This window comes from Ursus americanus, chromosome 1, assembly GCF_024610735.1.
Source record: "Ursus americanus isolate L20-20 chromosome 1, mUrsAme1.1.p, whole genome shotgun sequence".
Lineage (NCBI taxonomy): Eukaryota > Metazoa > Chordata > Mammalia > Carnivora > Ursidae > Ursus > Ursus americanus.
In genome coordinates, this window is record NC_142127.1 from 18200349 (window position 1) to 18215445 (window position 15097).

The following is a 15097-nucleotide window of genomic DNA, read 5'->3' on the forward strand; positions in this document are numbered from 1 at the left end:
GAGGATACACAGTTAGGGCCAGCACTGCAGCAAGAATTATTAGTCAATCATACATGGGGGATGGAGACCAAAAACCACAACCTTTTGGTTTATTTCAATTCTCTGAACATTTAACTCCTGCAATAGGATTCCTGGTACGCCTAAGTGGTTTTTTTTTTAATTGAGATATAATTGACATACATTATATTAGTTTCAGGTGTACAACATAATGATTTGATATTTGTATGTATTGCAAAGTGATCACAATGTCTAGCTAAACATCCATCACCTCGTATAGTTACCAATTTTTTTGTGTGATGAGAACTTTTTTGAGAGTGCATGTGGCGGGGTGGGGGGATGGGGGACAAAGGGAGAAGGAGAATCTCTCTTTTTTTTTAAAGATTTTATTTATTTATTTGACAGAGACAGCCAGCGAGAGGGGGAACACAAGCAGGGGGAGTGGGAGAGGAAGAAGCAGGCTCCTAGCGAAGCCTGATGTGGGGCTCGATCCCAGAATGCCGGGATCACGCCCTGAGCCGAAGGCAGACACTTAACAACTGCGCCACCCAGGCACCCCAGGGAGAAGGAGAATCTTAAGCAGGCTCCACACCCAGAGCAGAACCGTCGCAGGGCTCAATCTCACAACCCTGGGATCATGACCTGAACCCAAATCAAGAGCCTCTTAACTGACCAAGCCACGCAGGTGCCCCTTATGTATGATGAGAACTTTTAAAACATATTCTCTTAGCAACTTTCAAATATACAATACAGTATTATTAACTATAGTCACTATGCTATACATTAAAACCTTTTTTTTCTTTCAACCCTTGGTTTACCCTGCCCAGAGAAAATAGGTCAGAAACCAGAGCAAAGCTATTGTGAAGTCAGCTCTTAGCCACCCCACCATCACCCCTACAATTCCCTGACAATCACATGGGAATATTGACAGTCCCCCACATTACAAAAATATGTACACATTCCCTAGACTATGTTCCCGTTCTTTTTGATCCTCTAGAATCTGATTTCACCTACAGAAAAATGGTGGGAGGAAGCAACACACACAGGAAGCTTTTAAGATGTGATTTGACCCAGACTTTAAACCTTCCTAAACACAGCTTCAAATGTCCCACAGCTTTGGCTGTAGATTTTCCCAGAGCACTGACCGTATTTAGGGACAGATAGTGGTTTTGCCAATAAAACAGGTCATTCCTACCTATGCCAATAATAGCATCTCTATCAGCCGCTTCTTTGGGAATGATAGAGGTCACTTTCTAACTTTTTGTCCACTTCTACTTTATGTATTAGAAAGCTGAGAATATGGCTTAATGTTGTTGAGCCCTTGGTTCATGAAGAACATGAATATATTGGGTATGTGTTTGTGCATCTAGAGCACAAGGTGTGTTTGTCATGGTGCCAGCAGTAATTAATGATTATTAACTTGTCATCTGAGCTGACAAAATAGGTGTCTGAACCCTCATCCAAGCTAGCCATTGTTCTGATCTCACTGGGAGGGACCTGCCGCCTGGGAAGAGTATGGAAACACAGGTCTCAGTAGAACCCACATTGCCGAGGGGCTTGGGAAGAGTCAAAGCCAGTACATCCACAGCTACCTCAGGCAGCTGCAAATGTTAGGTTTTCTGCATGTCGTCAGCAACAGAAAAAAATGCAAGTGTAAGACTTCAGCAGAGGCCAGCCACAGGGCCTTTGTGAAGGCAACCAGATCCCCTATCCCAGTGTACTACCCGCCCACATGATGAAATGTGGTATGTCTAGTCCTCAAAAGCAGAGAGCGCAGACTCCATCTCCTGCTAAGGTCCAGTATGGCAGTAGCATCGAGGTGCTGTTTACATGCTGGTATGATTCAAATCTAGCCCCATGTTGCTGGGAGTTCTAGAAGTCTTATGCGTTGATGCTAAAAGAAAACCAGAGGCTCACATGAACATATGCAGCCTATACATAGGCCTTCATTAGTCTAGAAACAGACAGTTACGGCTGCCCTTTAATCTACCCCATTCCTACATATGCTCAGGCTGCATATTGCGTATCAGTTCTTTTCCCCTTTAGTATCTACACTTGGAATCATTTTGGTTTGATTTCACCAGCACAAGAATATTGGAAATGCATAACGAAAAGACAGTAGGAACTTCCGAATCAGAAAACAGAAAAGTTGGTTCTTTGCAACAGGAGGGGGAAGCATTGAAATGATAAATTACTAACTACGTAATCTCCCCAATACCCCTTAAAAAAATCCCAGACTATTTCAGTTATCTCTTGCTGTTTAACAAACCACCCAGATTTGAGTGTTTTAAAGCAATAATCCTATGGGTCAGGAATTTGGGTGGCTCTCAAAAAGGATGGCTTGGCTCCTCTCTGCCTGAAATTAGCTGTCCTCAGCTCAGGATGGTCTGGGCTGGAAGTTCCAAAATGGTCTCGTTCACATCTGAGGTCCCGGGGCTGAATCCCCACTACGATGCCTCAGTTTTCTACATGGACATTGTCTCCTTAAGGTACTTCATCCTCCAAGAAAGCTCTGTCCACGTGGCTTCTCCAACAGCACAGCCTGGAACTATTTATAGTCACACCCTGGACATTAGAGCACCAGAACTTATCATCTTCTGACTGAAAGTTTATATCCTTCAACCACCTTCACCCACTGCCCCCCACCCCAGGATGCCCGGTTTCTGTTAAGTACAGGGTTTTTTAGAGTCTACATATAAGTGAGATCATAGAGTATTGGTCTTTCTCTGACTTATTTTATTTAGAGCAATGCCCTCAGGGTTCATCCATGTTGTTGCACATGGCAGGATTTCCTCCCCCCCCCCTTTTTTTTTGTTAAATGGCTGAATAATTAAAGGCCTCTTAAAACCCGGCCTTGGCGTCATTTCTTTTGCATTCTACTAGTAAAACGAAGTCTTGGAGCCAGCCCACAGCAGAGGAAATAAAGCCTGTCTCTTGATGAGAGCGGGGGCAAAAAGGATGAAAGATGTGGCAACAACCATCTTTGGAAACAATTTACCACAAACACAAACACACAATAAAAGTCCCATTGACTCTGCCTCCCAATCAAATCCTGAATCTGACCTCTTCATCTCCATTACTCCCACCCAACCCAAACTATCAACATCTGGTGTTTGAACTACTGGAACAGCCTTCATAACCTGTCTCCCAGCTTCCACTCTTGCTCCTATGTCCTCACATTGCCAGAAGGACCTAAAAGATAATTCCCCTGCCAAAATCCGTCAATGGCTTTCTATTATTAACTAGCAAACGTTTATTTTGGCTTACAGAACTCTCCACGTGATCTAGCCCTGCCTAGTCTCTGATCTTCTCTCATACCACGCAGGGTATCTGTACTTGCTGCTCCCTCTACCTGGAATGCTCTTCTCGTGAACTCTGCCAAGCTGACTCCTTTATCTCTCATATCAGTGTCCCCAGCAGAGAGATCTTTGTTAGCCACCCAATCACAATCTTCTCTATCGCTTTATCTAAATTTTCTGCATCTCATTTATCACTATTAGGTCTTTTTTTTTGTTGTTCTCTGTCTACTACTAGAATATAAATTACATGAGATGGGAGGTCTTACCTATCTTGCTTGTGGCTGTATTCTCAAGCACCTGTTAGTTATTCAACAAATATTTGTTGACTGTTTAATGACAAAGAGAGGATCAGAAGAATCCTAGCTTCGAGCTCTGGTCATTTTACTGGTCTTGAGCTCTCCTACTAAGTGATGTCAGGAGATGGTAGGCAGCTGGAATAGAAGGATGATTCACATAATGTGCTCTGGCTCTCTTGGCACTTAGTTTAGCTCCTTAATGATTGGGGCTGGGGCAATGATGCTTGGTCACAAGAGGAAATGGAATAAAATGTGATTATAAATCCCCTGGGTAATTTTTTCCCCCTGGGTAATCTTTTAAAATGCAGATCCTCATTCAGTAGGTGTGGGATAGGTCCTGAGAGTCCCCTATCTCTACAAAGTTCCAAGTTGATGCTGCTGCTAGTACTCAGACCAGGCTTGGAGTAGCAAAGCACTAAGGCATCCCTATTTTCAGAGAAAGAACTCCAAGCATGTGGCTAAAACTGGGACTTGCCTGGACATCCTGAGAGGAAGAGGCTATTATTATTCCAGGTGATGAGAAAATTCCTAAGAATAGTTGAAAATCACGAAGCCCTGACACATCATTAGCTTCATTAACCCCACAGGTAAACAGAAGAAACAAGTATCTTCAACTAACATGGACGAAAGCCGATAAAGTACTCATTTTATACTTTGGTCCCCACCGTATCACAGTACAAATATCTATGAGTTATTCCTCTTTAATTGTGGTCTACATTATCCTATATTCCATTGTCACCAAAAACATCACTCTTGGTAGAGGACATCTGTCAAATTTGGATACCTTTTGAATACCCTTTCTATTTCTATATTTGGGGAAATTCCCACATTACAAGTCCTTCTTCCCCAAAAGAGTGACCAGGATGACTCAATTCCCAGCTTCCCTTTTGCTCAGAAGACCGAGACTGTGAGAGGGCTTGTGATCTGAGGCTCCACCAGCCACATGCACATTCAGGAGAATGGGATTAGGAAGAGAACAAAGAGAGGAAGCAGGCACTGCACAGAATTCCTTGTAGTTGTATTGTTCCTGTATGTCTGTACTACATACGTGATCTCATCTCATTCTTAAAATAATCCATGGAGGTCAGTATGACTAGCTACATTTTAGTGAAGCTTGGAGAGATTAAACAAGCTAATAAGTCATTTCATTAGTTCTAGAACTCCAGAGACTGTGCCCTACACTCTGTATCCCTTTCTTAACTGTATGTAACACAGTTTATTCTTTTTTTTTTAAGATCTTATTTATTTATTAGAGAGAGAGAGAGCACGAGCAGGGGGAGGGCCAGAGGGAGCAGGAGAAGCAAACTCCCCTGCTGAGCAAGGAGCCCATTGTGGGGCTCGATCCCACAACCCCGGGATCATGACCTGAGCTGAAGGCAGACCCTTAACTGACTGAGCCACCCAATTGACCCCAACACAGTTTATTCTGTATTATGTGACTTATTTAGTTTTAATCATGTACTGACAAGAATTGCTCGTTACCCCCTCATTTTCTTCCAACTCCTGAAGCTCTATTATTCAAAATGGTAGCTACTAGACACATGTAGCTAGTAGATGAATCACATTTAAATTAAATTAAATATAAATTCAGTTGTGCAGTTGCACTAGCCACATTTCAAAAGCTCAATAGCCACACGTGGTTAGTGGCTACCATACTGAATACAGCAGATACAAAACATTCCCTCCATTGCAGAAAATTCTATCAGACAACACCGTCCTAAAAAACAGATAAAGTCTCATACACCCTTGATGTCCAGTAGAATTTTATATACAGTAGACCCAATAAATGTTGATTAGACAAAGACTGCAAATACAGTGAAAACTAAGTATGGATTGTACAGTGGTGCCTGCCTGGCTCAGTCTGTAGAGCATGTGACTCTTGATCTTAGGGTCATGAGTTTGAGCCCCATGTTAGGTGTAGAGTTTACTTTTTAAAAAAGTATGGATTGTATGATTTGAGAGTATAAGCTCAAAAATATGCAGAGCTGTGGGGTAGAATAGTGAATGTGTCTTCTATATTTGGTAGCATAGGAGAGCACTGTAGTCTCAAAGTCCCCCACCATTTCATACCTGGAAACTGCAGTAGGTTCTGAGTGCTTCTCCTCATTCCCCTCACCATCTACTCTCCACTCTGCAGTCAGGGTAGAACTTTTTTTTTTTTGTAAAGATTTATTTATTTATTTATTTATTTATTTATTTATTTATTTGAGAGAGCAGAGACAGAGAGAGAGAGCATGAGCAGGGGAGGAACAGAGGGGAGGGAGAGAGAATCTCAAGCAGACTCCCTGCTCAGTGTGTAGCCAACATGGGGCTGAATCCCACAACTCAGATCATGATACAAGCTGAAACCAAGAGTTGGACAGTTAACCAAATGAGCCACCCAGGCTCCCCAGGGTGAACTTCTTATTTTTATTTTTATTTATTTATTTAGCCAAAGCCCTTTATTATGCCTCCCACCGCTGTTTTGAGTTTCTTCTACTCAAGAGCACTTGTAACTTATGTAGCCCCACAGTGGGAGAAGGTTCGATTTGTATGCATCCTGGATATGGAAAATGGCTGGAAAACATTCTTGATAGAGGCCCAGAGAGGGCAAGTGAGTTTAAGGGCAGAGCCCCGCGAGAGCTAGGACCCAGGTCCCTGCTACGCCCAGAGCAGCGTCACCATGCAAGGGTGAACTTTTTAAAACACAGATCATATCATATCACTTTCCTGTTTAACACCCTTCAGGGACTTTCCACTGTCCAAAATCCTTAACATCACCTCCTAGGTCTTTTGCATGCTATGACCCTTGTCTACCTACCTCTCTAGGTTTACCGGCACTTGCCCCCTCCCTTCCTAGGTTCTGGTCACACTGGACCTCCCTAAGCTTCACAAACATGCCATATTGTCTTGTCTCCAGAGTTCCATACAATAGTGATCTTCAGGCAGAAACTGGGGCTCTTCCCCATCTATGGCAGAGATCAGTTAGTTTTTCAGCAAACTATGAGGCGGTGGAGGTGTCTCTCTTCCCCGGCACATTGCCAGATTAGGTTTTCCTGCCCTCTGCACCTAGGTGGCCATGTGTCTGAAGTTTAGCGAACAATGTGAGCAGAAGTACATGCCTGGCCCCTAAGCCTTCTGAGACGTTCCTCCTTGTTAATCAGAGTGGGGACTAGAAGCTGGCTGTGATCAGTATCCTCAGAGAGCTTGATATAAATCAAAATTTCAGGTCCAACCCCAGACCTACTTGAATCAGGATCTGCATTTTTAACAAAGATTTCCGGGTGATCTGTAGACATTGAAATTTGCTTGTTGGCTGCATGTGGAGGATCAAAGGAGATCTCCAGGGTATGAAGAAAAGGGGCGGCCACTGGATGGGAAGATTCAAGAGTTTTTTTTTTTTTTTTTTTTTTTTTAAAGATTTTATTTATTTATTCGACAGAGATAGAGACAGCCAGCGAGAGAGGGAACACAAGCAGGGGGAGTGGGAGAGGAAGAAGCAGGCTCATAGCAGAAGAGCCTGATGTGGGGCTCGACCCCGGATCGCCGGGATCACGCCCTGAGCCGAAGGCAGACGCATAACCGCTGTGCCACCCAGGCGCCCCAGATTCAAGAGTTCTTGACTATACAGAACAGAGCCCCATGCCCCATGTGCCAACTCCCTTTTACACCTCTGATTGGCATAGTCAGTGAAGTGAATGAGAAATAAGCCTTTCTTGTGTTCAGACATTGAAATTTGAGGACTTTTCCCCCATGTAACTTACCCTCTTCCTGGAACACTTATTCTTGCCACCTTACCAACAACCTCTGGTTAATCTGTGCTCATACTTCAGATCTTGCCTCAAATGTCACTCCTTCAGGCAGCCAGCTCTTCCTCCAGAGCTCCCTATTTCAGTCCTCAGACTAAGTCATTTCTGCCAATATTAACCCTAATAATATCCTGTACTTTCTTTCTGAAGCATTAATCACAATGGTAATTATATGAGTAATTGGCCAATTAGTTGCTTAATGTTTTTCTATCCATCAGCATCTAATTTTCAAAGCAGGAAAAATAACTACTGCTTTTGTTTACTAATACATTCTCAGATCCTACCAGGGCCTTTCTCAATAAATATTTGTCCAGTAATTAAATGAAGAAATGATCTGGCTGCGTCAAATGCTTTGAATCCTGAAAGGTGCACATTTATTTTTCTTAAGCATGGTTTTGGCAGGCAGGCAGAAATAATAGCTAGCATGTATAAAGCAGTTAATTACTATGTGCCTCACACTTGCTCAACACTTATAAAGGTCCCTATTTTATGACAATAGCCCTAAAAGGAGAGTTTCTATTTTTATCCCAGTTTATTAGTGCAGGAACTGAAGTGTGAGAAGGGTGAAGAAATTTCCCAAGGTCACACAGTAAGTGTTGGTTGTATATATGAACCAGAAAAGCCTGACTCCAGAATCCATGGGCTGAACTACTTAAGTTACAGCCTGAAGCCTTGCTAATAGAGTGACTGCCACTTTTTATTGGTCTTATTCACCTGAATCTCTATGAGAAGCCAGAAAAGAACACCATCCCATCTTTACTCATGAAAATTTGATTGTTGTGAGTGAAGTTTGGAATATATTCCAATGTTCCTTCTCTCCCTTTTAAATTTATTTGCATCCATAAGTCTTAGTAACTAAACTATTCTCTCACTGGTCTATAGGCAAGTAGTTATCCTTTGTAAAATCATTTTAATTTCTCTACACTTTTCCCTCTTTCACTCAAGAAAAAACAAAAACAGAGAATATTTTCCCTTTTTATGTTTTTTATATAAATGTCTTTGCAATATGTAAGTCATACAGCCTCCTCTGGTGGTAAACAGGTGCAAGCTTCTGTGGAATAAAAAAAAGGTGGGGGGGAGGTTTAAAACTGCAGGTGTGGGACTTTATATTTCAAGGTGATATTACCAATCCAGGTTTGACTTCTTTGTCAAGCAATGGTAAAGGGCTGGCACCGAATCATTCACCTTCTTGTGAATATTGGGTGTCTTGAAACTTACAAATGGATTTACGTCTAAAGTTATTTTTTTCTCTTCTTCCTGTTAAAATGGAAAGGGTATCTCTTCTGCCTGTGCTCTGAGTCCCACTCCGCTTCTTTAGAATGGTGGTGAATATAATAAGCAACATTTGACTTACAGTAACTGTCCTAGTTATTATCTCACAAGACAAGACTTGTGTCATCATAGATACAAGTGCTTTCCATATTCCATTTTGTCATTCTTAGAGTGTTGGTAATGTCATTCCTCATGGCCACAAGATAGATGCAGCAGTTGCAGGCATCATCTGCACACAACCACATACAGCAGAGAAGGGCTGTGATTTCTCTCATGTGTCTCTTTTTATTAGGAAAACTCCTCCTAGAAGTGCCCCTTCCCCCTTCCCATGAGGCTCTGCAAGGAAGGAGAGGTTGAAAAAATGTCTGGCAGTTTCCCTCTCAGTGACACCCCTTCCTTGCTTCCCCCTTTTCTCTTCAACCCATTGCCATTTAGCTTATACAGGAAAGAATCCAAAGCCCCTCTTACTAAGCTGATAATTACCTCTATGTTGCTAAAAACAACGGACATTTAAAAATCTTACCTAAATTAACCCAACAGAAGGACTGAACATAGCTGCTTCTCACTCCCTTCTCAAAACTCTCTCTACCCTTGGTTTCTTTGGTATCACACTCTCCCATTTTCCTCCACACAGTCCCTCCCCCCAACCCCACCATTTTTCCTGAGTTTCCTTTATTGTTTTATACTTTTCTATACAACCCTGTAGATGTTAGAGGTTGAGACTTCAGTCATATACTCTTGTCCTCACCTCACTTTGCATACTCCATAGGTGATAGCATCCTCCAGAGCCTCAGCTATCCCTGTATGTAGAAAATTCCTACCTCTAGGTTTAACAACTATTTTCTGAGCTCCAAACCTAGTATCTGCCTACTTAACATCTCCATTTTGTGTCTCCAACCCTCCAAAAACATGTCTAATTTTGAACTCACATCTTCATGCACTCCTTCCCCTCACCTGCTCTTCCTTCAATGTTCTCCCTCTCAGTAGCACCTTCTGTACAATTTCTCAAGACAGAAACCCAAGATTTCTTCTTGACTCCTCCTTCCTCAAATTCTGTATCTAATAAATCAACAAAACCTGTTGGGTCTGCTTCCAAAACATCAAAAGTATCCACTTCTCTATCTCCCTTACACATGGACAGTAGCCTCTTAAACCAGTCTCTTCACAGTCACCCATCCCACTTCCAATCCAATCCATTTAAACTGTAGCATACTTGCATGTGAAAAACCACAAATCTTACATGTAATTCCTCTGTCTAAAATTCTTCAATGGCGGGGCGACTGGGTGGCTCAGTCGTTACGCGTCTGCCTTCGGCTCAGGTCATGATCCCAGCGTTCTGAGATCGAGCCCCGCATCGGGCTCCCTGCTCAGCAGGAAGCCTGTTTCTCCCTCTTCCACTCCCCCTGCTTGTGTTCCCTCTTTCACTGTGACTTCCAAGGCCTCGTATCATCTAATTCTTGCCTATCTTTCCAGCCTCATTGGCACCACACTGCCCTTTCTATGTTTTAGCCACACTGGGCATTTCAGTTCAAGTGTACTATTCTCACTTGCTTCAGAGCATTCACATTACTGCTTCCTCTACCTTGATTAGTCTTCTCTTTCACCTGGTTAGATTTTCCCTGACATGTCATTTCCTCAGGAAGGGCTTTTCTTAACCCTGCTATCCATGTTTGGTCATCACACATTTTTGGTCATCATCACACATTTCTGAAGCACTTAGAATTCCCCCTTTTGTGACACTCATCCTCACTTACAATCACTTGTTCAGTGTCTGCCTTCCTCTTTAGATTGTGCAGTCACAAAGCCAGGGCCCTTATCTGATTGCCTCACTGTATCCATGCCAGGTACGTGTGTCTAGCTCATAGTAGATGAGCAATAAACATTTCATAAATGAACTAAAGGCTATGAATGATTCTTACATTGTTTAATTCTAACATTAGAAATAAAGACATCGCTCTACCGAAAGAATTTATAGGTTAATTGAATTTTAAGACATCCATTTAAAGTTGATATTGAAGATCAACTCTAAATTATTCTTGAGAAATGATGTCCCATATAAGCAGCAACAGTCTGTAATCAGCATTATGTTTCAGTGTATAATAACACTATATAAGAGGCCTGATTGGAAAAAAGTAAATACAAATCAGAGTGCAATATGTTAACTATTTTAAGGTAAAATATTTGTAGGAAAGAGGTATTTTCAGATGTAGCACCTTAATCCTGCAAAGATTGTCAAATGGTTGTACTGCTGAGGGGGCAATTCAATTGATGTAGAATGTATAATATAACATATGCAACTTTATTAAAAAACTATATAAGCCTTAGCTAATAGTTATTAGAGACTGCATAATTCCAGAAAGTATTAAATATGGACCAGTTTTCATTTTATTAAAAAAATTTTTTATAAGATTTCATTTTTAAGTAATCTCTACACACAAGGTGGGTCTGGAACTCAGGACCCCAAGATCAAGAGCCACATGCTCCACCCACTGAGCCGGCCAGGAGCCCGGGATCAGTTTTTATTTTAATGGCAACCAAGCACAAAATGCTCTATCTTGAGAATGGAACATTCTCATATAAAATCGTAAGCAAAAGCATTATCTGTCCTCTTTTGGATTACCATGGAGAATGAATATCTACTCTCTGCTTTTAAGTCACTTTAGAAAGCCGCTCTGGCAATAGCACAGCCAGTGTTTTGAGGTTTTGGAACGATTTCTGGCCAACGACTAGAAAACTGCTGGAGGCCGTACCAACATCTCCCCTCAGGTACATGGCCTGAATTGTATTACAGAGGTTGACGTTGCGGTTTTTACCCTTTCTCTTCTTCAGGGTTGAGCTGCTAAGTTCAGCACAAGTCGAAGCCCACTTAGTACCGTACAGAAAAACACCCACCCTATCACACAATGGCCACTAATCAGAATAAAGAATTACATCGTCCACAATTAAGGTTTAACTCGGGGCGGGGACGACTTCCTCCATACTTAACGTCTCAATGAGGCGAAGGAGAGCGTCTCCTCGACCGTGAGCACCTTGTCCTCTCCTCCCCTTTACAGATTGGGATAAGGCTTTCACTACTGCCCCCTTCAGCCGTGTCCCGGAAACCACAGTTACATTTTCCACATAGGAGGAAAAGAAGCCTAAGATGACTACAATTCCCGTCATGCCTGTCACGAAGGCGTCGCCAACGCGCCGCAGAGGTTAGTCATCTTTCCCACCGGCCCTTTCCACTTCCGGAACTTATTGGTCTGAGGCCTAGCGGCCGCGCGCGCACACCAACTTGCCAACGAGACAAGGCACTGGGGCGCGGTGCCGACGGCGGCGCGTGGCGTCACGGGACGGAGGGCGCGCCTGGTCCGCGCGCTAGCGCGTCCCAGGGGACTGCTGACGGGATTGCGTGCTTGCGCGAAGGCGGGGGGCAGACCAGCTGGGGCTGCGGGGGCCGCGGGGCCAGACGAAGGAGAGGGCGGGGCCAGCTTCGGGATCGCGGCGACAACACTTCGAGCGAGCGCTTGGGCCCGAGGAGAGCGATGTTGTGGTTCCAGGGCGCCATTCCGGCCGCCATCGCGTCGGCCAAGAGGAGCGGCGCGGTCTTCGTGGTATTCGTGGCAGGTGAAGGGGGCGGGGGCCCAAGTTGTGACCCGACACCCCTCCGGCCTACCTCTAATCTAGGGTTTCCCCCAGCCTTTCCTCCGTGCTCCGACAGGCCCAGGCTGCCGTCCCTGGCTTCTCAGGATTCGCCGTTCCGTTTGGGGCACCCCTGGCCTGCCGAAGCCCCGAGCTCCCGCTTCTCCCAGCACCCCGGCAGGAGGCACCGTCCCCGCCTCGCCCCCAGAGCTCGCTGAGCCCCGCCTACAGCTCTGGCGGGGCACGGGGCCGCGTCCAGCAGGCTCTAGCCGCGCACCCCCGCTGCGCCCTCTAAGGAGTTGGCGCAAATAGACCCCAACAGCCCCTTCTCGGGCACCCCGGTAGATCTGTCTGTCCCCTAGGACCCACTTTGGGATGCTTAACACTTGTGTAGCCTAAGTGTTTAGGTGGGGATAGAAACAGGCCATACGACAGGCAGTTGGGTTCGTAATTAGTTGTGGACTGTCAGGAAGAAAGCTGTGTCATCGGTAAGCAACAAAGAGAAGCCCCCTGATGTTCACGGCTACTGGCGGTCGTACGTTCCTGAAACGCAAACTTTTTGAGCTTTATATAGGTTGGATTTTTTTAAAAAAATAATATAGGGGGAGAGGGTCTAATGTGGAATATTTGCTTTGTTGCAAGTTGGATTTTGTACCGTTTGTTTAGAAGTAGACGTTCAGTCCTTGGTTCGTTTTTGTTGTCTACCTGGTCTAATATCTACAGTTTCGAGAACGTGAGTTAACTCATTTATCCTGTGTTACTCTGGCTTATTTTGCTCCGTCTTTTATTACTACCCGATTTTATTACAGAAATCTTCTAGCTTTACAGTAGACCTAAGCCTCTATGGTTTTGCTATTCTCATTACATGAGCCAAATTAGTGTTCGTGACTTCTATTAATTTGAGGTGTATTATTTCAGCAATTTGTGCTTAATAACGGTGTACTCATTAACTTATGACTCTTGGGAGACTAGATAACAGCTCTAACTTTATGCGCTGCAGTGAACAAATGCTAAAACATGAGTTTCACTTAAGTTTGAAATTTATAATTGTTTTAAATTATGCCAAATTTTTAGTTCAGTGTTGTTAATTAGAAGAGCAGTTTGATCCTCTTATGCTGTTTCAGATTTGTATTATACATACATAACTGCTGTAATCTTGTAAGGAAAAAAGTGGGATAAAAAGTGATTAAAAAGGAAAGGAAAATTAAATGATACTTAACTATTCTTATTAAGAGTATAGTAATAGTTTTAAGACATTTTAAGTTGTTTTTCACAAAAAATCTCTGTTGATTCTTTTGGTAAGTAGAACAGGTATTGTTATACCCATTTTATAGATGAGGAAATTTATGTCCACAGTAGTTAAATGACCTGCACCAGGGTCACAAAAAGTATTTCCATCTTGTCTTGACAAAAATTTTTTTAGCAGCTTCAAAAAAGTTTGGGGGGAGGGAGTTTGTTTGTTTTTTGAAAAAAACTGAGAAACTGTAGACTTCATGTATTAATGAAATTGGTGTAGAAGTCAGGAAAGCTAGGATTATGGTAGTCATTTTTTTAAAAAGATTTATTTATTTATTTTAGAGGGGAGGGGCAGAGGGAGAAGGAGAGAAATCCTCAGGCCACCTCCCAGCTGAGTGGGGAGCCCAGTGCCAGGTTTGATCCCAGGACCCTGAGATCATGACCTAAGCTGAAATCAGGTCAGACACTTAACTAGTTGAACCACCCAGGTTCCCCGATGGTAGTCATTTTTTAAACAAAAAACATAACTGATGGTGTCTAAATGTTCCTAAAAGTTATTTTTGTGTGAAATAGTTAATTTGAAATAAATGCTAGATTTAATTAACAAACATTTGGAAACAGCAGTGCGAATTACTGCTATAGCAAAATAAAGTTAGAAGTCTTTGGGGGCTCTGTGTGTATATATATATATACACCTTCAATTAACTTTTTAGTGATGAGCAGATATTATATTTTTGTAGACTATCAATGACTGTTGAATGTTTGTTGAATGTTTGTAGGAAGACTGTTAGCAGTCTGTCAAAGGAGTTTGTCCCTTGACCTGTTCAAAATACTGTTGGCTTTTCTAGAGTTTTAGGGAGTTAATCTCCAGCACTAGGTAGGATTAGTTTCACTCCAGGAATATGTAGACAGTGGGGTCTTGAAACTGCAACCTAGACCTTTGTTCATAGCCAGAACTCATGATTTTCTTAGATGGGATACCTCGGCAATGATAAACCAACTCAGTAGAAAATTAAAAAGATATCTTTAAGGCTGGAAGAAGTAGTCTGAAGGGTATACTTTGTTTCACATAACCCCTCAAGTGGGAAGCACTTTAGGCAAGTTGTTTATATTTAGTGAAATTTTCATGGATGAATTAAAATTGTAGGATTAAAACTGGAGAGATTACTATTCAGACAAGAATTTAGCAAGTATTTTCAAAGTATTATGACTAATGTAAACTGAAAGAAATAAAACTGAAGATTTTGATTCTGTTCTTGGGAAGGTAGACTATTCTGACAAGGATCCTGAAGCAAAGGTGTCAATTCACAGACTAGTGTTGCTAGTGGGCTAAAATTTTCATGACAGACACTATTTACTGCCTTTTTTCATTTAAATGGACTACAAAAGCTTTTAGATTTTGACTAGTTGACGTTTTCTGGGTTGGAATTCCTCGCTGTACTAAGATCTGCAACTCTGTGCTTCTGAGTTTGTATTGTTCTTTTGTTTGTTTGTTTTGAAGATTTTGCTTTTTAAAAAATCTCTATACCCCACGTGGGGCTCGAGCTCAACAACCCTGAGATCAAGAGTCACATGCTCTACCTAC

The 15097-nt window shown here is 42.7% G+C and overlaps 1 protein-coding gene across 1 annotated transcript in view; it reads left to right on the forward strand.

The window, feature by feature from the left end:
- Positions 1 to 12072: 12072 nt before the first annotated feature.
- UBXN4 (UBX domain protein 4) overlaps positions 12073 to 15097 on the forward strand; it is a 51345-nt gene continuing 48320 nt past the window's right edge. Inside the window, exon 1 of the mRNA XM_045782861.2 lies at positions 12073 to 12261. Coding sequence (XP_045638817.2) covers positions 12180 to 12261 — 82 coding nt within the window. The 5' untranslated portion in view covers positions 12073 to 12179. The remainder of the gene's footprint in view (positions 12262 to 15097) is intronic.